Source organism: Cannabis sativa, chromosome X, assembly GCF_029168945.1.
Source record: "Cannabis sativa cultivar Pink pepper isolate KNU-18-1 chromosome X, ASM2916894v1, whole genome shotgun sequence".
Taxonomy (NCBI): Eukaryota; Viridiplantae; Streptophyta; class Magnoliopsida; order Rosales; family Cannabaceae; genus Cannabis; species Cannabis sativa.
This window is the reverse complement of record NC_083610.1, coordinates 26,432,635-26,458,413: the sequence shown is the minus strand read 5'-3', so window position 1 is coordinate 26,458,413 and position 25,779 is coordinate 26,432,635. Positions and strand designations below refer to the sequence as shown.

General features: G+C 35.3%; 1 protein-coding gene across 1 annotated transcript; it reads left to right on the top strand.

Moving 5' to 3' along the window:
- The first annotated feature begins 11,677 nt into the window (after window positions 1-11,677).
- LOC133032110 (uncharacterized) lies at window positions 11,678-25,064 on the top strand. The gene is made up of 4 exons (XM_061105949.1): window positions 11,678-11,915; window positions 21,349-22,005; window positions 24,078-24,205; window positions 24,300-25,064. The coding sequence occupies exons 1-4, from the start codon at window positions 11,678-11,680 to the stop codon at window positions 25,062-25,064; spliced, it is 1,788 nt and encodes a 595-aa protein (XP_060961932.1).
- Window positions 25,065-25,779: the final 715 nt, after the last annotated feature.

Genomic DNA, 25,779 nt, shown 5'->3' with positions numbered 1-25,779 from the left:
TGGTACCTTTTATCCTATTTTTTAAATAAAAAGTCACCTTAATTTTGATCCCATTTTTATAAATGTATAGGTTTTTTTTTATTTTAATTTTATTATATTTCATTTCATTCATTTTTTTTAATCACTAATAAATAGAATTTTTATTTTTATAATTATATAGAGTATGTATAAAAAAAACTTAATTAAAAATAAATAATTAATATCATTTTTAATAACAACAATAATAATTGGTAAGTTCAATTCTAAATAAAACTTTACATATTATGCATAAATCTCTAAAATACTACACATAGTTTCTAAATAAATACAATAAAATGCTACTAATTAATTTTTATATGTCAAGGGAAACAATTGACTTAACCACTGTTGACGAAGCGGTAAGATCATACAACTCTTCCCGATGTCATTGTTATAATCAACATCCAATGCTTGCTGAAAAAAGTAACAATATTATATCAATATAAAATAAATATTATAGCGAAAGTGAAATAGAGGTGTGATTCTTACCCTATGTTCCATGGTATAAAAAAATATTATCCTACTTGAGTCATAGTGTTTAACCACATTGATAATTGATTGATGGCTATCACCTTGTCTTGCTCATTATTATAACTAAGAAGCTCGACATCATAAAACTTGTATAACTCTTTTTGTCTTTGATTTAAATTTTTCCAAATGCATTTGTTTTAAAAAATGAAATAGAGTCCTAAAAAAATGGGCAGAGTTTCCTCTATTTCCATAACATTCCCGAATTTTTTTTAAGTACATAGCAATACAACAAATGGGTAGAGTTTTTCCTTATATCTCCACACAGTCAATAAAACCCAGTATCTACTTCACTACGGATGAAAATTTAAGATATTCAATCTCCACTAACATAATATATATGATATATTAGTCAAAGTTAATTTGTCATCTGCAAGAGATACAAGGACACCGAATTTTTTCAGGATCGCTACAATTCTTTAGGGCAAACTGTAAAAAGTTTTTAAATCCTTCTAGGAATTGTGGGATTTTTCTCTTCTCTTCCATCTATGACTTATCCATTTTAAAAATAAAAATAAAATTCATAATAAACAAGATTGAAAAAAAAAACTTAAAAGTTGCAAGAAAAATTCTAAGCATGCTTAGTAATTAAATATTAAAAAACATGTTATTTAAGAATCCAAAAAAAAATTGGCCAGAGTTTCCCCTATTTTTACAATATTTCCTAATTTAATAACTCTCTAACAATGCACACAAGTAAATGGGATAACAAGAAAAAATAATTAAAAAAGTATTTAACAATATAATAATTGTCACCCATCCGACCGCAGTACATTTATATCGCAGAACCTACTTCACTACGGATGAATATCTAATATATTCAAACTCCTCTAATAGCTTTATAATTAGTAAAAATTTGTTGGTCAATAATGTACCTTTAACTAGCAATCAATGATCACCGATATTTTGATTCATTTTCTAATAACAATCCACAACCTACAATATTAAATACAATTAAAAAAAAGTTCAAATTAAAATTTAAGTGAGAATAGTAACAATTAACTAATAAATATATAATTTATCATTTTGTTTGAAGTGTTATTAGATTGTTGGAATATAAAATTTGTTAATTAGCAATCATAATAATAATAATAAAAAAAAATGAATTGAATGATAAAGTTAATTAAAAGGATACACATTGTCTTAGAAAGGAAAAATAAAATAAAAAAGAAAAGAAAAATGTACATGAAATTACATACTAATTTGTCTTAGGAGATATAGGCTCTTATATTACTTAAAATTTACCAAATTTGTGTGCATGGTAAATTAAAAACCTCAACATTAAAAATAATATTAGAATAGATTAGTTAATAAATAGACAAAATTAAAAATAGATTTATTTTTTCTCTCTCTCAAAATGCATATCAATAAATATTTTCAATCATCTTCTTTATTAATTTTAACACCTCATCAATCTTTGCAAACCTTATAAACAATATTAGTATATTATTAACTAATTGTTACGATAATTGCTCTTAAGTCTCTTTAGTGCCATGTAATTACTTTTTTAAAGCATATACAATGCCACTGTCATGTAAATAATTATTTTGACACAACAAATTCTGTTTAGATACACATTTATAAGATATATAAAAGACCTATTTGCCCCTAGTAGAAATGTTTATTTTTGTCATAGCAATTTTTTTTACCATTTCATAAAAAATTCTATCAATAACTCATTCAAATATTATAAAAATCAAATCTTTAAGAACTAGAAAGGTAAAAAATGATACATAATAAATAATCCCTAAACTAGAAGACATTATTAACAAAAAAAAAATCAGATTTTATTTTCTTGAACCCAAAAAAAAAAATTGTGGATAAAAATACAAAATAAGGAAAAATAACAAAGAAAAAAAGTATACCTTTAACCGTTTGATCAGCTACTGGGTTTGGGCGATTCTGGTATGGGCGAGATCGAGACTATTTTTGGGTTTGTTGGGCGAGGGTTTCTGGGTTTAGGTGAGGGTTTCTGGGTTTGGGAGGGTTTCAGTCGAGGTTATAATAACAGAGATATATGTGTTCGCGAGATAAAAGTGTTTTTATTAGGGAAACACTTTTTATCCCGGTTATTTAGTTAAAAACCGGGATAAAAGGTTTCCCTAAAAATTTTAATCTCTGTTTGGCTAACCCATAAAAATCGAATCTTGAACTTATTTTTTTACCTTTGATATTTTTTTTTAAACTTTCTACCAAATAGGGCCCTTGTCTAAAAAAAAATTTAATCTAAAAGTGGGATAAAAAGTCTCAATACATCTTTTATCCCATTTTTTATTTTTGTTAACTAAAAAAGTGGGATAAAATGTCCCCTTTCTTGTAGTGTCAAGATATTAGTGTAATTTGAATTTTAAAATAGTAAATATCTATCATATTGCTTAATTATCTATCTTATTTTTAAATTTGATTATATCTTATCTTATTTTTAAATTTAAGGTCAGATTTTAACTATTTTAAATTATTTTTTAAATAATTTAATCTTATTTAAATTTAAAATAAGATAACTATAATCATGTAATTTTAAATAGATGTAAGATATTTTGCTAACTTTTAAATTTTGTTATTTTATTTATTTAAATTAAATTTTAAATCTGAAAAGATATTTCATTTATCTTTTCTAATTTTCATTTAATTTTTATTTTTAAAATAACATTTAATTTTTAAAAGAAGTTAGCAAATTTTTGAAATGATATTTAGGTTGGTTGAAACCTAATTTTTCAAAATAGTAGGTTTAATTTTAAATATTTATTTTTTTAAATAATTTCGAAATTTAATTTTTTTTTTATTTTTGAAATTAAATATATTTTTTTTTTCGAAAATTAAAATATTTTTTTATTTAATTATTTATTTTTCGAAATTATTTATTTAAAATTAAATAAATCCTACTTCCAACTATCCAGCTAACCTTGTTGCAGGAGTATGTGGTTTTAGATTATATGTAAGTTTTTAAAACCTATTATTACTTGATTGCAAATAGCCATGGTTACTTTTTGCCAGATCTAATGATCTGATGGCTCCCTTGGTCAAGTTAATAATTTGTAACAGGTAAATTTTACAATCTTCTTTCATCGATGTATGACCTAGCAACATGATAGGATCCATCCAAAGTATGCCTGTGTGAGCCTATATGTTTATTTTGTTTTAATATAGATACATATAGGTTGTTGCTAAATAAAATGTCACACCATGATAGATTTTATTTAGGTCCATTTAGTTCTTGGACCTATTCAATTAATAACAGTTATTTATTTTAAGGTTAAATTCCTCTCTTTTGGGCCTTGTGTGAGAGTTGGGAGCCATAGAAGTGGGTACGACATACTGAACCCAGCACCCCCTCACATGAACTACCCCAATTGTGAAGGCCCATTTGCCTGATTTGAATAACTGTACTAGGTTAATTATATCAGTTTGACCTAATAAAATTGAATTAGCAACATAATTAACTTTTAAAATATATGAAAATTTATTTTCATTTTAATATTTTAAAGTTAATTTTAAGAAAAACACTTTTAGTTTAGATATTATTTCTAGACAAACTATTTGTATTTTTCTTGTATTTAATTAAATATAGAATTTTAACTAACTAAGATTCTTTCTGGAGCTTATTTAATTAAATATTCCTATTTAAGTTATAAATTAGTTGTATCAACTGATTTTTCTTATCTAACTTAAATTTGAATATTTTATTTAAATTTTAAATCAAGTTGAGGAATCCTAGGCATTAGTTATTAAAGATTCTTAAGATATTTTTTAAGTTAATATCTTTTCAAATATTAACTTAAAATGGAATATTTTAGATATTTTTTAGGTTAATATCTTTTCGAATATTAACTTAGAAAGATATCTTCAAATTAAGTGGTTATAACTTAATTTTTGATATTTAATTAAATCTAAATTTGAAATTATTTAAGTTTTAGATTTTTTCTATATAACTTAAATTAGATATTTTTCAAATTTTTGAAAAGATACTTAGTCAAATAAGATATTTTCTAGATAGTAATTTCTAGACTACTTATTATTTCTAATATTTAAATAGGAAAATATTATACTTTGTGAAATTAATTATTTAAATTATAAATTTTGGTACAATTTTATTAAGTATATTTTCCTAGTATTAAACTAGAAATAAATAATTAAGCCTTCTCTACACTTAATTATTATTTCTTGAATTTAATACACTTAATTAACTTGAAAAATCTAAATATCTAAGTTGATTTTCATCGTGACACTTAAATACTTATTGATTTTTCATGACACTTAATTAAATAGTAAATTATTTTTAGGTTAAAATTTAATTTTTCATCTTAAATTTAAATAATTTTCAAAATATATATTTTTCTTTATTTTATTAATCAATTTCGAAATTTGCATTTTAATTATGCAATATTTTTGAATTTTTTTTTGAAAAATAGATTGAGTTGTAAATTAATTATTTATTTTAATTAATTCTTGGACCAACTACAATCAATAATTTTTTTCATTTAATTGATTAATTTAAAATAAATGAATTTAAAATATATATATATATATATTATTAGAAATTGAATTAACTAGTCAAAAGAAAATCTAGATAGGTGATATTTTTGCTTGAAGTATTTCTTTTCTATTTTTATTATTTTCGAAAATTGTATTTTTTATATACTTTAAATTTTCGAACTCAATAAATATATTCTCAAAGGAAATTTTAAGTTGCTAATTATTTAATTTAATTCAACTTAAATTAATTTCCTTAATATTTATATTTAAGATTATTACTAAGATGGAAATAATTAATTTTATTTCAATCACCATCTAAGTATAATTTTATAAATATTATATTAAATTCTTAATTTTGAATTTTTCAATTCTAAATTTCGAATTTAATGAGAATTTATTTATTAGAATAATAAAGAAAATACATTTTAAAGAATGAGCTTTATTATTATTAAGATATTCGATCTCCATTGTGGGTTTTACACCGCGTTTGTTTTAGTGAGTAATCCTCCGTAATGGAGGAACGTTCATTAGCAATTTCGCACCGTTTAATCTCGCATGATAAGTGGTTTGTAAGTATTTTATATGGTATAGATCACCCTAATGGTGGCGACCATATTTGACTTGCAAATTGCGAAACAATGGTAGAAGCTCATAAGATAGAATAGCCTTGACTCTCGCCTAAACGGGAACGCTGGATTCCAATCTTGATCGAATAAAAGGTTGCTAGAATGTTTAATATTTTAGATGAGCTGGCAACTCTATTAAATGGATGGTAACTTTGACTCTCGCCTAAACGGGACACTGATATAAGTTTGTTGAAAAACCTTGGAAATTATTTAGGATTGAATTTTTAAGTATTTTGTCATATCATTCCTACTTGCTATGTGCTTATAATTTCTGAATTGATTTTGTGTTAAACCATTATTTATTTCTATTTGTTGATTTCTATTATTTTGTAGTATCCTGTATTATCAAAATGAATCCCATGTAATCATTATTGACTGAAAACAAGATGAATGGATCTAACTTTAATAAATGGAATGAGAACATTAATATTGCTCTCATAGGAGAAAGTGCCTTGTTTGTTTTAACTGAACCGTCACCTGAAGTGCCTGGGGATAATGCATCAAAGCTGTGAAAGAAAAGTATGAGCGTTGGCAGAAAGCAAATGACAAAGCTCTATACTTTATGCTTTCTAGCATGGTTGACACCCTCAAAACTCGGTTTTCTAAAACTGAGAAGGCTGCTGAAGTTATGACGAAGTTAAATGAGCTATTCGGTAAGGCATCACTTCAGTCCCGCTTTGACGCGACTAAGAAGCACATTAATGCACGGATGGAACCTCATCAAAACGTGCGTGACCATGTTCTCCTCATGTCAAGTTATTTCCAAGAACCCAGGATCATGGTGCTGAAATGGACAGTGCTACTCAAGTAAGTCTTATCTTGAATAGCCTGACTCCAGCATTTCTACCATACACATCAAATTATGTCATGAATAAGAAGGAAATTGACTTTCATGAATTAGTCAATGACCTTCAAACTTATGAAAATTTGATTGGAGGACCCAAGAAGAAAGGGAGTAAACCTCATAATCCTGGGAATGGTAATGGGACGATGAAACCTGAAGCAAATGTTGCCTCTGCTTCAAAGCCCCAATCGAAGAGGAAGTGGAACAACACCAAGAAGCGAACAAAAGCCATGAAGAATAAAAAGGCTGTTCCTTCTGGTGATGCTACACTTAAAGGAAAGTGTTTCTACTGCAATGAGAAAGGTCATTGGAAACCCCAGTGTCCTAAAGTTCTTGCAAAGAAACAAGGTATTTCCATTAATAAACTTTAAAAGTTTAGTGAATTGTTATCCAATTGGATTTATGATTCTGGACTAAACTTTGTTTATTTGTTTTCTTCTTCTTATAGGCCAAGCTACTTGAACTCAATTGAGTTGGAACAGAAAGCTAAACCAAAGGGTGAAATCGTCCAGATGAAGATGAAGCTCTTCAATTTATTTTTGAATTAATTGTTTTAGTTTAAAAACAATTTGGATTTCAAATTTTAGTTAGGGATATTTATCCCTGTTTTTCTCATATTGTTGCAATACATTTTTTTAAAAAATTCTTTATTTTCGAAATCACCATTGCAAATTATGAGATTGAGCTTCATTTATTTTATCTTCATCAACAATTACCACATTATATTTATATGTTTGTATGTGTAAGTGTTTTTATTATTGATGCAAATTCTATAATATTTACAACTCTTCATAGAGTTATATTAAATAAACAATAGAAAGTATTTCTATGTTTATTAATAATTGTTAATTCTCATACAATTATTAAGAATTTGTTTAATAAAAGGATCTTTTGATCTGATAGGGGTGGAGAAAAGTTAAGAAAACTATGCAGTTCAACGATCTTTTATGTCTAATGAACTCTGGATAGTATTCAACTCCACATAAACTCTATCACACTAAAAGAATCATGATCTTTACAACCTTTAGGGGTGGATCATAATCTCTATATACTTAGGGGTGGAGGTTATCCATAGTACCCTATATGTATATTCTTAGGGGTGGAGTCTATTCCACAATTCCCTATGTAACACATATCTTCTTTAAACATGGAAGTAATATAATGAGTCAGCTATTGTCAATATAAATTCTTGATCTTGATTGTATGTTCCATTTCGTTTTACTGTTGTAAGTAAAAGTTTGATACCTTTGAAAGTTCTTTGTTAAAGTTTCACACTACCTTAATTGAGTGGGAGAATTTTAAAATTCTATACCCATCTTCATTAGGTTGATAATTGTGATAGGTACTTAAGAACACTACTGAAAAGCAAATCTAACCATTCACATGGATAGGTATAGCTTATCAGAATTATGAGAATAAGATAAAGAACTCTAGTTCAGTCCATTCGAATGACTTGAACCTAGAATTCTTAATCCTCATAAAATTTTATGGTGTCTTAATTTTGATTACTTTATCTCTAGCATGTATTTTTCACTTCAAATACTAGTCTGCTATGTTGATGACTTAGTCTTGACTTAAAGTTTCAGACTAATACAAAAGTCACAACTAGGTAACTCTCTAAACAATCAGAGGTTAAAAGTATTATTTAACCAGACATCTGCTATTGAGTGGGAGCTATCTGAGATGTAATCAAATAGGGAACATTAGAAGATATTCAAGAAGGATTTATGAAAGTGATCTATATGTTAGATATTAAGGAACTGTGTATCAGTTGTCTTTATATCACACCATCTAATTTTGAAATTCTATAAGATGGTGCTTACTTTGGGGGTGGACGAATTATTGAATAATAATTCAAGCTCTACCAAAGAAGAATTATAAGTTTGTCAATTCGAAAATACCAGAAAGTTATATTGTTGAAGAAAGTCTACACTATATTATCTCAATTCCATATTTTAAAATATGAGAGATATGTCTTCTGTTAATTCAGGTGTACTTTTAAAACAGTAAAGATTTCAGTATCCCTTGATGAGTAAAGCATATAGTAAAGGATGTTTCATAAGAGTATTTATGAACTAGTTTCCAGAAGTTTGGGTGGATTCAAATATACTACACTTGATCTGAAGATCAAGACATCAGATTGACCTATTTGCACAGTTTGTTTTACATTAGTGCAAGTGGGAGTTTGTTGGGTTTTATGCCCTAAATAAAACTCTTTACAATCTGATTAGTTATCAATATAAGAAATTAGAAGTGATTGATGTTTGCATGAATTTTACATGCTAATGGTTTAATATGTTTATTACATTCATACACACAGAATCAGTTAAATCCAGATCATATGTTTATTCACAATTACAGTATCGTCAACACAGTGGAATGTGATTGTGATCATATGAATCAAAAGACTTGGTCCCTGTTTCATCAGTGTTATTGGATTTACACTAATGTGATAATCAGCGATGATGTGTACTTACACTTGGAGTAAGTGTTATGTTCTTTCCAGGACATTAGTAAAGTATACTAGTTTCGAATGTATGGAGTATACATTGGACTGGACCGATATTGCAACTAAGTTAAGATATTACAAACTTATCGTTATACATATCTTTCCAAGTCAATATCAGTAGTTGATCATCAGATTAAAAGAATCTAAATCCTGATATGCTTAGGCTCAACTCAGGAGTGCTATTCATGTTCTTTGATTTATTAGTTAAGCCTACTTTTGGGTCAGGGTGATACGTATATTTTGGGAACATGATAGTATGATTGAGTGGGAGTGATGAACATAAATATGGAATCTATAGCTTCTACTGGTGTATAGAAGTCAAGTGATCATTCCCTTCGAGCTTAGCAAATAGAAGTAAATGGATGAGCTCTTGTTTAACTGACTAATTATTAGATCACTAAACACCATTTACAGGTAGCTAAGTGTTTTAAGGGGCAAAATACATTGAGGGTTGAGAACGGTAAAGAAATCCCATCTCGATGTAGATCATCTATATAGAGTATCTTTAAATAACAATAAGATTATAACAATGGTTAAATGAGATAGTATATTGATATCGTGGAACATACAATATGCTCTATATAAGTCTGAGAGTGCAATTCTAAGTTCTAAGAGTGGATTCAACGAAGAATTAATAAGTAGGAATTTACTTGGTAAATTTGGCTCACTTATTGGAAGCTCAGCATATAGATCCATGGTCCCCATTCTAGCTGAGAACATTCTACTTGTAAGACTCATTAATTGATTCGTGATTGATCAATTATAATTCTAAAGTTAGACTATGTCTAATTTTATGAATTTTCACTAAGCAGGGTGCAATTGTAAAGAAAAGAGTTTCTAGGTTTATTTATTTATTAATAGACTTTATATGTCTAATTAATAATTAAATTAAATGACAATATTATTTAATAATCTATTTTAGTTATTAAATAATTAGTTTTGGCATTTAAAAGATTAGAATTGGAAAATTGGCGTTTTTGAGAAAATAGAGATAAAAATTTGATAAAACTGCAAAATCAAGTGAGGCCCAATACTACACCATGGCCGGCCACTTAATGTGGGATTTCAAATTAATATTTTCATTATTTTAATGCCAAATAATTCCTAACCTAAACCTAGTAGTTGCCTATAAATAGAAAGTGATGGCTCAGTCACAACACATGCTTTCACATGCTTTCATTAGTAATCTGACAGAAATTTCTCTCTTCAGAAAAACTGAGCCTTCCCCACTTTCTATACCTGGCCGAAATCATCCCTCTCTTTTCCCTTCATCAATTTCGTGACCCTAGTGAAAGAGTGAGTGCCCACACACAACAAGCAGTAACTCAATCATAGATTGGAAGACTGTGAAGGATCAAACTTGAAGAAGAAGGACATTCGGGCTCAGATCTTGATTATACTCTGCTACAGAAAGGATTCAAGGGTTAGAGATCTGAGTGGAAGGAGACATTAATTCCGCTGCATCAATGTAAGGTTTTCTTAACTTTATATGTGTTTAATTTATCGTTTTAGAAAGTTCATATTTAGGGTGTTTAAGCAACATACTTGTGAGTAGATCTAAGATCCTGGTAAAATATATTCCAACAGATGGGTCATCCTGGCAACATGTTTCTGATCAGTCAACAAATTCAGTTGAAGGAAAGTCATCTTGTTCAGCAGAGGTTGCACCAATGCAGCCCCACCCCCAGCAATAAAAATTATAAGCTGGAATGTCAGGGGATTGGGAAACCCTTCGACATTCAGATTTCTGAAGCTGCTAGTCAAAGAGCAGCGTCCTGACTTGCTTTTTCTTGTGGAGACTAAATTAAAATATAATTTCGTTGATCGTTTTTCGTTCTTCATTTAAATTTAGTAATGGACTTGAAGTCCCTAGGTTGGGTTTGAAGGGTGGTTTATTGCTGTTATGGTTGGCTAATATTGATGTAACTCTTAATTCATACTCAATGAATCACTTTAATGTTTTAGTTTCATCCGATAATTTCCACAAATTTCACTTTACTGCCTTTTATGGAGCACCTGAAACACATTTGAGAATCAACACTTGGAATCTTTTAAGTAGCTTGTCTCTAATGCTTCTAATTTACCTTGGTTGGTTCTTGGAGACTTTAATGAGTTACTTTCAAATGAGGATAAAGATGGGGGTCCTCCTAGAGATGATGACATGCTATTGGATAACTTTAGAAGAACTATTGACTGTTGTAATTTTAGGGCTATCCCTTTTACTAGCGATCTTTTTACATGGACAAATAAAAATCATCATGCGAATGTTGTTCGAGAAAGACTTGATAGAGGTTTCACTGATAATAAGTGGTCAGATTTTTTTACTGATGCCACTCTTTCCCATCATGATTTTTACCATTCGGATCAAAGAGCAATTGCATATACTGTGTCACAACCTCATCTGTCAGCTCCTTCTTCTCAGAGGCGTACAAGGTTTCAATTTGAGCAAATGTGGCTCAAAGATACTGATTGCAGGGATATTGTTCAAACATTTTGGTGCCCAAATTCTCCCAGTCAGCCCACGGTTTCATTCCTGCGACTCTCTCTTTCAACCTCAATTGAGCGGTCAAGGGTTCTGTTATTCCTAAGAGAGGCTTACGTTAGGGGGATCCGTTATCACCTTATTTGTTTCTCATATGCTCTGAAGGAATATCAGCTTTATTGAAACATGAAGAAACCATGGGCCATCTGAAAGGTTTATCAATTGCGAAGGGTGCTCCTGTTATATCCCACCTTCTTTTTGCAGATGATAGCTTGCTATTCTGTCAAGCTACAGAAGACTCTTGCCAGGCTGTTAATCGAGTACTTGATCATTATCATAGAGCGTCAGGACAACTTCTGAATACTGAGAAAACTGTTATGTCATTCTCACCTAATGCTACTCAAGGTATTCGTGATCGTTTTCATAATGTGCTTGGTATGTGTAAAGCCCGCTTAGTTAATTTGGAAATTAGCAGTTGTTTATGTTAATTATGAAATTATTTATAACTATTTAAATAATTTATTATTCGATTATTTATGTTATTCAGTATCTTGCATATTTTTCATTTCCGGTGTCCGGTATTTTGGAACTCGGCGTTTGGCTCAGTAGAAATCACAACTTAGTATGTTAGTAGTTTGGGGACGGGTTTTAGACATTGGGAATGTCGGGAATGGCCGGGAATTTAGAATTTCCCAAAAATACCCCTTTAGTATGATTTTCATGATTTTATGGTGGAGGGGCAAAATGGTCTTTTTGCCCCATTAGTGTTTTGTCTTTTAGTGACTTTTTATTTGAAAATTTAATGTTTAATTTTTAGTATTATTTGGCTGAAATAAGGGTTATGTAATGGGGGTTTAATTCATTTATCCGAAAATTTCAAAGTTAGAAAAATTAGAAAATTGGAAAACCTCTCTTTTCTCTCTCTCTTTTTCGGCTGAAGGCTTGGGGTTCAAGGGCTGGTTTTCTTTCAATTTTCAAGCTAGTTTTATCCTATCTAAGTGCTCTTCTAATCCTTGGTAAAGTCTCTAACCTTTCTTGTTGTAATTTCTTGAAAAAAATGATGAAAAATGGTGATGCATGCATGGTGTTTTGGTGTTGTTGCTGCTGGATATTATTGTTGTTGTTTCTGTGATTAAAGTGTTGAATTCAGTAGGTTTAATGTGATGGAATTGCATGCTTGAATCCTTGTTCTAGTTGGTTAAATGTTTATGTGAAAAAGTTATGAATTTTTGAGTGAAATGGTTCATTTTGTTTCTGTGAAGTTGCTGGATGTTCTTGTGTGTTTTCAGAAGCTATTTCAAGCTTATTTGAGTAGAATTAACTAGGTTTGGATGCATGTTAGTGGATTTAACCAAGTTTGAGTTTTGGAACTCAAAGCTTGGTCTTTAATGGTGATTTTTGTGTATGTGTTTTCTGGGTGGTTTTGAGGCCTTAGATTTGTTCTTTGGGGTGTTTAGAGCAGGTCTGGAAAGTTTGGTACCAATTGGGGTTGAATTGGTCGAGTTATGAAAATTTTAGTTGGTCACTGCGAGGAACCGGAATTCCGGTTGCTCATCCGGAATTCCGGAAGAGGGTTCTGAATTTTCCAGAACCGGAATTCCGGTTGGGCAACCGGTCTACTGGTTGGGGAAAATTCAGGGACCCTAGTTTTCCTCGTTTTTATGTTTTAGGGCGTATTGCCATGCTTTTTATCGATAGGGAAACTTTTAGTTCCTAGTTTTAGTCCCCGGGAAGTGATTTAGCGTGTCACTTATAGCGTTGTGATTTTTATGGTTTAGGAGCCGATGTCCGCCACTCGGCTTCGGTTCCGGTCGGGTTGACGGCACACACGAAATCGGAATCCGTGTAAGATTAGTATAACGGTATGCATATGTAGATTACATGTTTAGCGTGCATGTAGGAAGCCTGCTAGATTACATTAGTCATGTATTTAGGCGTCGAACCATCCAACCTGTCACGTCGGTACAGTGGAGTATGACCGGCAGCTCGAGTATGACCGGTTCGGCCGATCAGTCGACATTTGGTTGGTGGTTCGGTGCTATTGACCTATCCCGTCGGTACGGTGGAGTATGACCCGGCGGGGAGTATGACCGGTTCGACCGATCAGGAGGATACTTGTCAATAGTACCGTCCCTATGAACGTTCAAAACTCAGTACCATGTTGGACATGGCAGTAGTGGCTCAGTACCATGTTGGACATGGCAGTAGCGGGACTCAGTATCGTGTTGGACACGGCAGTTAGTATTATGTATGTTATTATTATGCTTTTCTTACTGAGTCTGTCGACTCACAGTTTATGTTCACGTGTAGGTAAAGGCAAGGCTATTGCTGATGGACCGTGAGCGAGCTTATGAGATTGTACATGTCGGGGCGGTTAGGCCTGGAGCGTACGATCCTCGGGACAGCAAGGCTGAATTTTTGTAACTGGTCGTTAAACGACTTTTAATTTTATGTAATAGTTAAACGGTTAAAACTTTTGTAAATGGTTTTATAAATCGGGATCCCGAGTCTTTTGTAATATGGTTTATAAGTTTAATTAAAAGCAAAATTTTAATTAATCACGTTTTTCCATAAACCTCGTTGATTAGCAACGAGCTGCACAGTACGTTTAAAAATCACGTAATACACCTGAGTTAGTTAGGGTGCTACAATTTGGTATCAGAGCCGCCAGGTTGTCTTCCGAAGATCGTCACGACATGTACAATCATCATCAGCAGTTAGCTCGGTTCACGGTTCAGTAAGCCTTTATTGCTTTAGTAGTTTATTTTATTCAGTTATGAAAAAGAAAAGCCTGTTAGGAAGCATGTTAGTAGCCTGATAGTAGAATAGGCGCATGTTTCGTTTTTAATTTCCAAATTAAGCGGCATTAGTAAGCTCGCCTTGAATACGACCTGATATGCCAACTCTTGGTTTCGCAGGCGGTTCTAACTAGATGGACGCCAGGCGGACTACCAGGAGTCAGGGCAACTCCGTAGGGTCGAATCAAGGACAGGGAGCTCAGTTTCCCCCACCTGCTAGGGGCCGAGGCAGAGGTCCCCGAGGCAGGGCTCGTGGCCGGGGTGATGAGAACCCGCCACAGCTGCCCGGGCTCCCCGGCCGATCGGGGAGTCCGGCCGGGAGTTACGGTTTGCGGAGATGCAAGCCGGATCGAAGAGCAAGACCTCGAGATTCGGAGGTTGAGACGACGGGGTGCTCCTGCCGGTTCTGTGCCCATAGTTCCGGTGGCACCTACCCCTGCTGCCCAGGCCGAGATAGTGGTGGCGGCCCATAGATTGGAACCATTGTATGAGCGGTTCCGGAAGCAAGCACCTCCGGTATTCCTGGGAGGTCCAGATGTAATGAAAGCCGAACAGTGGCTGACGGTGATCACCAAAATTCTGAACTTCATGGGTGTCACCGGTAACGACAGAGTGGTGTGCGCCACGTTTCAGTTCCAGGAGGACGCCCTGGTATGGTGGGACATGGTGTCTCAGATTCATGATGTCACCACCATGACCTGGGAAAGGTTCCAGGAACTCTTTAATGCGAAATACTACAACGAGGCGGTTAGAAGCGCCAAGAGGAAAGAGTTCGTTCACCTGACCCAGCGGGAGAACATGAGCGTCACTGAGTATACTACTCAGTTTGATCGGTTGGCGAGGTTAGCCTAGGGAATTGTGCCGACCGACTTCAGCAAGAAGGAGAAATATCTGGACGGGTTGAACCCCAAGATCAGGCATGACCTGATGATCACCACCGACGACAGCACCACCTATGCTCAGATGGTGGAGAAGGCACTGCGAGCTGAGGGCGCAGTGGGGTGTATGTCAGAATCAGCCAGTACTCCGGTTGGTGGCGGGGCTCCTACCCCTCTGCATCGAGGCTATAGCGGGGAGTAGTGGTTCGGCCATTTATCGAGAGGAAGAAGGCACCCATCGCTTCGGCGGCTCGAGTCGAACAAGAGGTTCGGGGGAACCGGGCGAGGGAGTCGTCCTAGTGGTAATGAGACCCGATTCTCCTATCCCGAGTGCCCTAGCTGCAAGAGGCACCATCGGGGTGAGTGCAAAGGTCAGGGATGCTTCCATTGTGTCATGCCCGGACACTTCAAGAGGGAATGTCCCCAGCTCCGACCAGAGGCACCGAGAGCTCCAGCGATACCCACTCCAGCCAGGGTATTCGCTATCACGCAGGCTGATGCAGATGCCAGCCCATCAGTTGTCACAGGTCAGCTTTTTATTAACAACTCGCTATATTCAGTGCTGTTTGATTCTGGGGCTACACATTCTTATGTGGCGGCCAGAGTCTTTAGTAAATTGGGTAGACCCTTTGATAGATATGAATCAGGGTTTGGAACCCTGTTACCTGGCGGAGAATTGGTTATCTCCAATAGGTGGATTAGGTCTATGCCGATCGGGATAGATGGTAGAGAGTTAAGCGGCGATACCGATAGAGATGAGCTTAGTCGAATTTGATATTATTTTAGGAATGGATTTCCTATCTAAATATTCGGCGAGCATTGATTGTAAAAGGAAGATGGTGGTCTTCCAACCGGAAAGTGAAGAACCGTTTGTATTTGTGGGTTCGGTTCAGGGATCTCGGATCCCGGTGATCTCGGCTATGTCAGCGAGAGAATTGTTGCACGGCGGGTGCTTAGGGTTTCTGGCCGTGGTGGTGGACACCACTCGGCCAGACACCATTCGGCCAGAGGACATCAGAGTGGCTCGGGAATTTTTGGACGTTTTTCCCGAAGAACTTCCAGGGTTACCACCTCAGCGGGAGATTGATTTCGTGATTGACTTGGCACCAGGGGTGGATCCGGTTTCCAAAGCCCCGTATAGGATGGCTCCAGCTGAACTTAAGGAATTAAAGATTCAGCTCCAAGGGTTGTTTGACATAGGGTTCATTCGGCCCAGTGTGTCACCCTGGGGAGCCCCGGTTTTGTTCGTCAAGAAGAAGGATGGATCTATGAGGATGTGCATCGACTACAGGGAATTGAACAAGCTGACGGTGAAGAATAAATATCCATTACCTAGGATCGATGACTTGTTCGATCAGCTTCAGGGGAAGACGGTCTTTTCTAAGATTGATCTCCGTTCGGGTTATCATCAGTTGAGAATCCGAGAGGAGGACATTCCGAAGACGGCTTTCCGCACTAGGTATGGACACTACGAGTTTCTGGTTATGTCATTCGGACTAACCAATGCTCCTGCAGCATTCATGAACCTGATGAATGGAGTATTCAAGGATTTCCTCGATATCTGTGTGATTGTGTTTATCGACGACATCCTCGTGTACTCTCAATCAGAAGAGGAGCACGAGTTACATCTTCAGATGGTACTGCAACGACTTCGAGAACATAAGCTCTATGCCAAGTTCAAGAAATGTGAGTTCTGGTTGTCTCAGGTGTCCTTCCTAGGGCACATTGTGAGTAAAGATGGGATCAAGGTGGATCCCGGGAAGATTGAATCCGTCAGGGATTGGCCGAGACCGAAGACAGTGACAGAGATCAGAAGCTTCTTGGGATTAGCTGGGTACTACCGTAGGTTCGTGGAGGGGTTCTCCAAAATCTCAATGCCCCTAACCGAGCTTACAAAGAAGAATCAGCGGTTTATCTGGTCAGATAAATGCGAAGCTAGTTTTCAGGAGCTGAAACAGAGGTTGATTACTGCTCCGGTACTAGCTTTGCCTTCGGACAAGGAGAAGTTCGTAGTCTACTGTGACGCATCCAAACAGGGTTTGGGGTGCGTATTGATGCAAGCCGATCGGGTTATCGCTTATGCCTCCCGTCAGTTAAAGGATTATGAACAGCGATACCCGACTCATGATTTAGAATTGGCCGCAGTGGTTTTTGCACTGAAGATTTGACGGCATTACCTTTATGGGGAGAAGTGCGAGATCTATACCGACCATAAAAGTCTCAAGTATTTCTTTACTCAGAAAGATTTGAACATGAGACAAAGGCGTTGGTTGGAATTAGTGAAGGATTACGATTGTGAGATCCTCTATCATCCCGGAAAAGCCAATGTAGTGGCCGATGCCCTGAGTAGAAAGGGTCCCGGGCAAGTAGCTAGCATGGTTCAGATCTCACCCCAGCTAGCTGAGGATATGGTTAGATCCAGCATTGAGTTTGTGGTAGGTCAGCTTCACAACTTGACGCTGCAATCTGATCTATTAGAAAGAATAAAAGTCGCTCAGATGACAGATCCGGAGTTAGTGAAAATCCGAGATGAGGTATTGGCTGGTCAAGCCAAGGACTTTTCAGTGTCAGATAGTGGGATGCTTTTGTATAAAGCCAGGGTTTGTGTCCCGAGCAGGGCGGAACTTAGAAATGAGATCTTTGAGGAGGCTCATTCTACTCCATATTCTCTGCATCCCGGCACCACCAAGATGTACCAAGATTTGAAACCGTACTTCTGGTGGAACGGTATGAAGAAGAATTTGGTAGAATTTGTATCGAGATGCCTCACTTGTCAACAGATCAAGGCTGAACATCAGAGACCAGCAGGGTTGTTGCAGCCTCTAACCCTACCAGAATGGAAATGGGAGGATATTGCGATGGATTTTGTGGTCGGGTTACCTAGGACCACGGGTTTGTTTGATTCCATCTGGGTACTGGTGGACCGATTTACGAAATCTGCTCATTTTCTGCCGGTTAGAACAACGTTTACAGTGGATCAGTTGGCAGAGTTATATGTCAGGGAGATAGTGAGACTTCACGGGGTACCGAAGTCTATAGTTTCGGACAGGGATCCGAAATTCACCTCCAAATTCTGGCAAAGTTTGCAACGGGCAATGGGTACGAAGCTAAAATTCAGTACAGCATTCCATCCTCAGACGGATGGTCAGTCCGAAAGGACAATTCAGATATTGGAGGATATGTTGAGAGCCTGTGTTATGGACTTTGAGGGTTCATGGAATAAGTATCTACCGTTGATAGAATTTTCGTACAACAACAGTTATCAGAGTACGATAGGGATGGCTCCCTATGAACTGTTGTACGGTAGGAAATGTAGATCCCCTATCCACTGGGATGAGACAGGGGAGAGGAAATACCTAGGTCCAGAGTCAGTTCAGCGGACCAATGAGGCAATAGAAAAGATAAAAGCTAGAATGCTTGCCTCACAGAGCAGACAGAAGAGTTACGCAGATCCGAAACGCAGAGATGTTGAGTTCCGAGTAGGGGACCATGTGTTTTTACGAGTATCTCCGATGAAGGGGATTAAACGTTTCGGGAAAAGAGGCAAGTTATGCCCTAGATTTACAGGACCTTTCGAGATTCTCGAGAAGATAGGTCAAGTGGCATATCGGTTAGCATTGCCTCCAGCCTTGTCAGCAGTGCACAACGTATTCCATGTCTCGATGTTGAGAAAATACGTTTCAGACCCCTCTCATATACTCAGTTATGAGAGTCTTCAGCTTCAGCCAGACATGTCATATGAGGAACAACCAGTGCAGATCCTGGATAGAAAGGATAAAGTCCTTCGGAATAAGACCATAGCATTGGTCAAGGTTCTCTGGAGAAACAGCAAGGTGGAGGAAGCCACCTGGGAGCTAGAGTCAGATATGAGAGCTCAATATCCAGAGTTATTCAGGTTAGATTTCGGGGACGAAATCCTTTTAAGGGGGGAATAGTTGTAAAGCCCGCTTAGTTAATTTGGAAATTAGCAGTTGTTTATGTTAATTATGAAATTATTTATAGCTATTTAAATAATTTATTATTCGATTATTTATGTTATTCAGTATCTTGCATATTTTGCATTTCCGGTGTCCGGTATTTTGGAACTCGGCGTTTGGCTCAGTAGAAATCACAACTTAGTATGTTAGTAGTTTGGGGACGGGTTTTAGACATTGGGAATGTCGGGAATGGCCGGGAATTTAGAATTTCCCAAAAATACCCCTTTAGTATGATTTTCATGATTTTATGGTGGAGGAGCAAAATGGTCTTTTTGCCCCATTAGTGTTTTGTCTTTTAGTGTCTTTTTATTTGAAAATTTAATGTTTAATTTTTAGTATTATTTGGCTGAAATAAGGGTTATGTAATGGGGGTTTAATTCATTTATCCAAAAATTTCAAAGTTAGAAAAATTAGAAAATTGGAAAACCTCTCTTTTCTCTCTCTCTTTTTCGGCTGAAGGCTTGGGGTTCAAGGGCTGGTTTTCTTTCAATTTTCAAGCTAGTTTTATCCTATCTAAGTGTTCTTCTAATCCTTGGTAAAGTCTCTAACCTTTCTTGTTGTAATTTCTTGAAAAAAATGATGAAAAATGGTGATGCATGCATGGTGTTTTGGTGTTGTTGCTGCTGGATATTATTGTTGTTGTTTCTGTGATTAAAGTGTTGAATTCAGTAGGTTTAATGTGATGGAATTGCATGCTTGAATCCTTGTTCTAGTTGGTTAAATGTTTATGTGAAAAAGTTATGAATTTTTGAGTGAAATGGTTCATTTTGTTTCTGTGAAGTTGCTGGATGTTCTTGTGTGTTTTCAGAAGCTATTTCAAGCTTATTTGAGTAGAATTAACTAGGTTTGGATGCATGTTAGTGGATTTAACCAAGTTTGAGTTTTGGAACTCAAAGCTTGGTCTTTAATGGTGATTTTTGTGTATGTGTTTTCTGGGTGGTTTTGAGGCCTTAGATTTGTTCTTTGGGGTGTTTAGAGCAGGTCTGGAAAGTTTGGTACCAATTGGGGTTGAATTGGTCGAGTTATGAAAATTTTAGTTGGCTGCCTGCGAGGAACCGGAATTCCGGTTGCTCATCCGGAATTCCGGATGAGGGTTCTGAATTTTCCAGAACCGGAATTCCGGTTGGGCAACCGGTCTACCGGTTGGGGAAAATTCAGGGACCCTAGTTTTCCTCGTTTTTATGTTTTAGGGGGTATTGCCATGCTTTTTATCGATAGGGAAACTTTTAGTTCCTAGTTTTAGTCCCCGGGAAGTGATTTAGCGTGTCACTTATAGCGTTGTGATTTTTATGGTTTAGGAGCCAGTAATCCGCCACTCAGCTTCAGTTCCAGTCAGGTTGACCGGCACACCTGAAATCGGAATCCAGGTAAGATTAGTATAACAGTATGCATATGTAGATTACATGTTTAGCGTGCATGTAGGAAGCCTGCTAGATTACATTAGTTATGTATTTAGGCTTCGAACCATCCAACCCTGTCACGTCGGTACAGGCTGGAGTATGACCAGCAGCCGGAGTATGACCGGTTCGACCGATCAGGCTGACATTTGGTTGGTGGTTCAGTGCTATTGACCTATCCCGTCGGTACAGGCTGGAGTATGACCAGCAGCCGGAGTATGACCGGTTCGACCGATCAGGAGGATACTTGTCAATAGTACCGTCCCTATGAACGTTCAAAACTCAGTACCATGTTGGACATGGCAGTAGTGGCTCAGTACCATGTTGGACATGGCAGTAGCGGGACTCAGTATCGTGTTGGACACGGCAGTTAGTATTATGTATGTTATTATTATGCTTTTCTTACTGAGTCTGTCGACTCACAGTTTATGTTCACGTGTAGGTAAAGGCAAGGCTATTGCTGATGGACCGTGAGCGAGCTTATGAGATTGTACATGTCGGGGCGGTTAGGCCTGGAGCGTACGATCCTCGGGACAGCAAGGCTGAATTTTTGTAACTGGTCGTTAGACGACTTTTAATTTTATGTAATAGTTAAACGGTTAAAACTTTTGTAAATGGTTTTATAAATCGGGATCCCGAGTCTTTTGTAATATGGTTTATAAGTTTAATTAAAAGCAAAATTTTAATTAATCACGTTTTTCCATAAACCTCGTTGATTAGCAACGAGCTGCACAGTACGTTTAAAAATCACGTAATACGCCTGTGTTAGTTACGGTGCTACAGTATGCCTATTTGTGCTCTCCATGAGAAATACTTAGGCATCCCATCGTATGCTGGTAAAGATAAAAAGGAGCTTTTTAGTGGTATCAAAGATCGTATATGGAAACTCATGAATCAATTGCATGCTAAGCTCTTTTCTATCGGTGGCAGGGAAGTACTATTAAAAGTTGTTGTCCAGTCAATTCCAACTTATGACATGAGTTGTTTCAGTCTACCGAATAAATTTTGCAACCAATTAGAGTCTATAATGGCTAACTTTTGGTGTGGTTCCAATACAAATAATTCAAAAATACTTTGGAAGAAATGGAAATTCATGTGCTCAAAAGCTGATGGTGGAATGGGCTTTCGATCATTCATCCACTTTAATCAGGATCTTTTAGCAAAACAAGCATGGAGAATATTGGATATCCCTGATTCTCTTCTGGCAAGAGTATTTAAAGCCCGTTATTTTAAGAATGGTGATTTTCTCTCGGCACAAAAAGGCACTCTACCTTCTCTCACCTGGCAGAGTATATGTGATGGTAAAAAGTTGTTGTTGAAAGGCCTAAGATGGAAAATTGGTACATGGAAAAATGTACGGTGTGCAACGGATCCATGGTTACCTGGAAATACTTCTTTTACTCCTTATTATTATGGTGGTGATCCCCTCTTCACAATTGAACACTATATCTCTTTGAATTGGCAATGGGATACTTGTTGGAAATATTTTACCAGGATCTAGATTTACTACCAAGTATGTTTCATTAACATCCTAATATGAATTCTAAAACAGTGAAATAAACACATAAGAGTTTAAGAAAACCTTACATTGGGTGCAGCGGAATATAATGACTCCTTCCATTCAGATCTCTAGCCCTTGATTCCTTTCTGTAGCAGAGCATTATCAAGATCTGAATCTGGATCTCCTTCTCTACTTCTTTGATGTTGATTATCCATAGTCTTACACACTATGATTGAGGTACCACTTGATGTGTGTGGGCACTACTCATTCACTCAAGGAATTTCAAAATTTTAGAGAGGAAAAGAGAGAGAAGGGGGGCAAAGCTTTTCTCTGAAGGAAACAATGTGCAAAGTCATGAGTTTCCTGACGCCAACACTTTCTATTTATAGAATGCTCTCTAGGTTTAGGTTAGAATTGTATGGCACTAAAATAATGGAAAAATAAAATGGTAAAAGGCTTTGCATAGTGGGCGGCCATTTAAGGAAATTGAGCCTCACTTTGCAACTTTCCCATTTTGTTATTTTTCATTCCCATTTTCTCAAAAATGCCAATTTTCCAATTTAACCTTTTAAATGCCAATTCTAATTATTTAATAACTTAAAAATATTATTAAATAATATTGCTATTTAATATATTTATTAATTTAGACATATAAAGTATCTTAATTAATAAATAAACCTAGAATCTCTTTTCTTTACAATTCCGCCCTTGCTTAGTGAAAATTCATAAAGTGGACATAGTCTAACTTTAGAATTACAATTGATTAAACAAAATCAATTAACTGAGTCTTACAAGAAGTATGGTCTCAACTAGTATGGGACCATGGGTCTATATAACTGAGCTTCCAATAAGTCGAACCGAATTGACCAAGTAAATTCCCTAACTTATTAATTCCTTATTGAATCCACACTTAGAACTTGGAATTGCACTCTCAGTCATATAGAACACTCTATATGTTCCATGATATAGACACATCATTAGTTATCCATTATTATAATCCTAATTTGATCAATGATCCTCTATATAGATGATCTACACTGTAAAGGGATTAAATTACCGTAACACCCTACAATGTATTTTATCCTTAAAACACTTAACCCTGTATAAATGATATTTCAGCTAAGAGAAATGAGTACTCCACCCTTCATTTTCGTTTGGTTAAGCTCGAAGGAAATCATCCTTTACTTTCTATTCGCCAGATAGAAGCTATAGATTCCATATTTATATTAGCTCTCCCACTCAATTGCACTACCGTGTTCTCAAAATGTACGTATCACCCTGACCCAAAAGTAGGCTTAACTTACAAATCAAAGAACACGAATAACACTCTTGAGATTGAACCTAATCATATCAAGATTAAGATCATTTGATCTAGGATCAACAATTGATATTGAATTGAATAGATATTACGGTAAATTCTAATATATCTAATCAAAGTTCAGTATCGGTCCCTTCCGATGTATACTCCATACATTCGATACTGGTAAACTTTGCCAATGTCCTGAAAAGGACATAACACTTTTCCAAGGTGTAAGAATACCAATCGCTGATTATACCATGTCAGTCTAAATCCAGTGTTCTGACAAATCAGGGAATAAACTTTCGAACATATAATTAAGATTATATTCCACTGTTCTGACAACACTATAATCATTCACAAATTTACATGTTCTGGACTTAAATGGAATTCATACATTATATATATAATCATGAACTAAATCATGTGAACAATGCAACATAAAATGTTATTTCTGATCTTTATTAATAAGTAGATCTGATTATACTGAAATGGATTTTATTTAGGGCACAAAACCGAATAATACTCAGATATTAGAGCAACATTTTGGAGTTATTGACATTGAGCGTATCCTCTCTATTTCGCTTAGTCCTTTTCCCTAAGAAGACAAGCTTATTTGGCACCATTCAGATACTGGTTTTTATACGGTGAAATCGGGATATCACCTTGCTGTAAGTTCGGATTCAATGGATGATCATTCATCATCATCCTCAAATACACAATGGTGGAACTGGTTTTGGTCTTTAAAGTTCCCCAAAAAAGTCAAATTTTTGCCTGGAGACTAATCAATGATGCACTTCCTACCTCTGTTAACCTTGCTCATAGAAAAATCACTTCTTCTACTGCCTGTGCACGTTGTAAATGCAGCTGGGAATCAGTTGGTCATGCAATTTTTCGTTGTGATAGAGCTAAGTCAGTGTGGAAAAAGTGTCATTTCAATGTGTATATCCTGAACATTGGTAACATCAAAGGTTTTGATATTTTTTTCCCACGTTGCTGCTGCCCATAATGATACTGATTTAGAATTGATTACATGTCTCATGTGGTGTATTTGGTCTGAACGAAACAAGGAGATTCATGGTACTAAGCCGAAATCCGCAGACATTATCCATACCTTTGCTGCCTCTCATTTGGCTCAATATCACAAGGCTACATCACAACAACCTGCTGCAACTGGTGCGAAATTCAACAACAGCAACTCTCAGGCTCATCAAGGGTCTCCACATGCGAAGACACGACCTAAATGGCATCCACCTGAAGCTGGTTGTTTCAAATTAAACGTGGACGCTGCTTGTGATAATGCAGGAGCAGTAATTGGTTTTGGAGCTTTAATTCGAGGTCACTATGGCAATGTCATTGCTGGTCTCTCGAAGCCTTTCCGAGGGTGTTTTTCTCCTAAAGAAATGGAAGCTGCAGCATTTTTTCCTAGTGTTAATTGGGCTATTCAGCATCAACTACCAATTCATATTATTGAGACTGATGCTCTTGTGGTAGTTAATGCACTTAATAAGACGTCTTCTACTAGATTTGTAATCCCTTTTTATGATTTGGTAGATGATATTTCCTATCTTTTATTCTATTTTCCTGGAGCAAAGGTATCTCATGCTAAAAAAGATGCTAATGAAGCAGCTCATGCTTTAGCTAAATTTGCTCTTCGATTGGATGAAGATAAAATTTTGTTGGGGGAAATTCCTTCTCCAATTTCTTCTGTTGTTATTAATGACTCTATTTTTTAATAATAACAATTTTTTCTCAAAAAAAAAAATAAAGACAATTATTTTTTTCATTTATTTTGTTATAAAAATACATGTAATTTATTTGTTGATTTCGCCTCTTTAATATTTGTTATAAAATCGTTATTGTTATAAAATAATATAAAGTAGATGAGAGGAAAGAAGAAGAAGATGAAGAGAGAAAGAGAAAGTGAATGAGAATTTCTGAGTTGTTTATTCCAATGGGGTGAACTCCTATTTATACAAATACAAGAGTGAGATATTAAGAAACTAAGAAAAAGGGAAACTAAGAAAAAGAGGAATGTTGATTACAATTAATGGTAATAAATAAAAGATTTGGACATCCACATAATTATTAATATTTATAACACTCCCCCTTGGATGTCCATAATAACTGCCTTATTAAAAATCTTGCTGAAAACTTGATCAAAGGAAAAAGAGTATAGTGTAAACTAACTCCCCTTCATTTAAGCATTTGTGGAGATCTTCTAATCGACGAATTTCGATCTTATCTGCCGTCTTCTCATATGTTGATGTTGGTAATAACTTTGTGAATAAGTTTACAAGATTGACACTTGATTAAATATGTTGAACACCAATATGTATTTTCTTGAAGCGTATAAAGAAGAATTTCGTGAAATGTGTTCTAACTCTATCTCCTTCAATGTACCATCCTTTTAGTTGAGCGATGCAAGCAGTATTATCTATAGAGAATTGC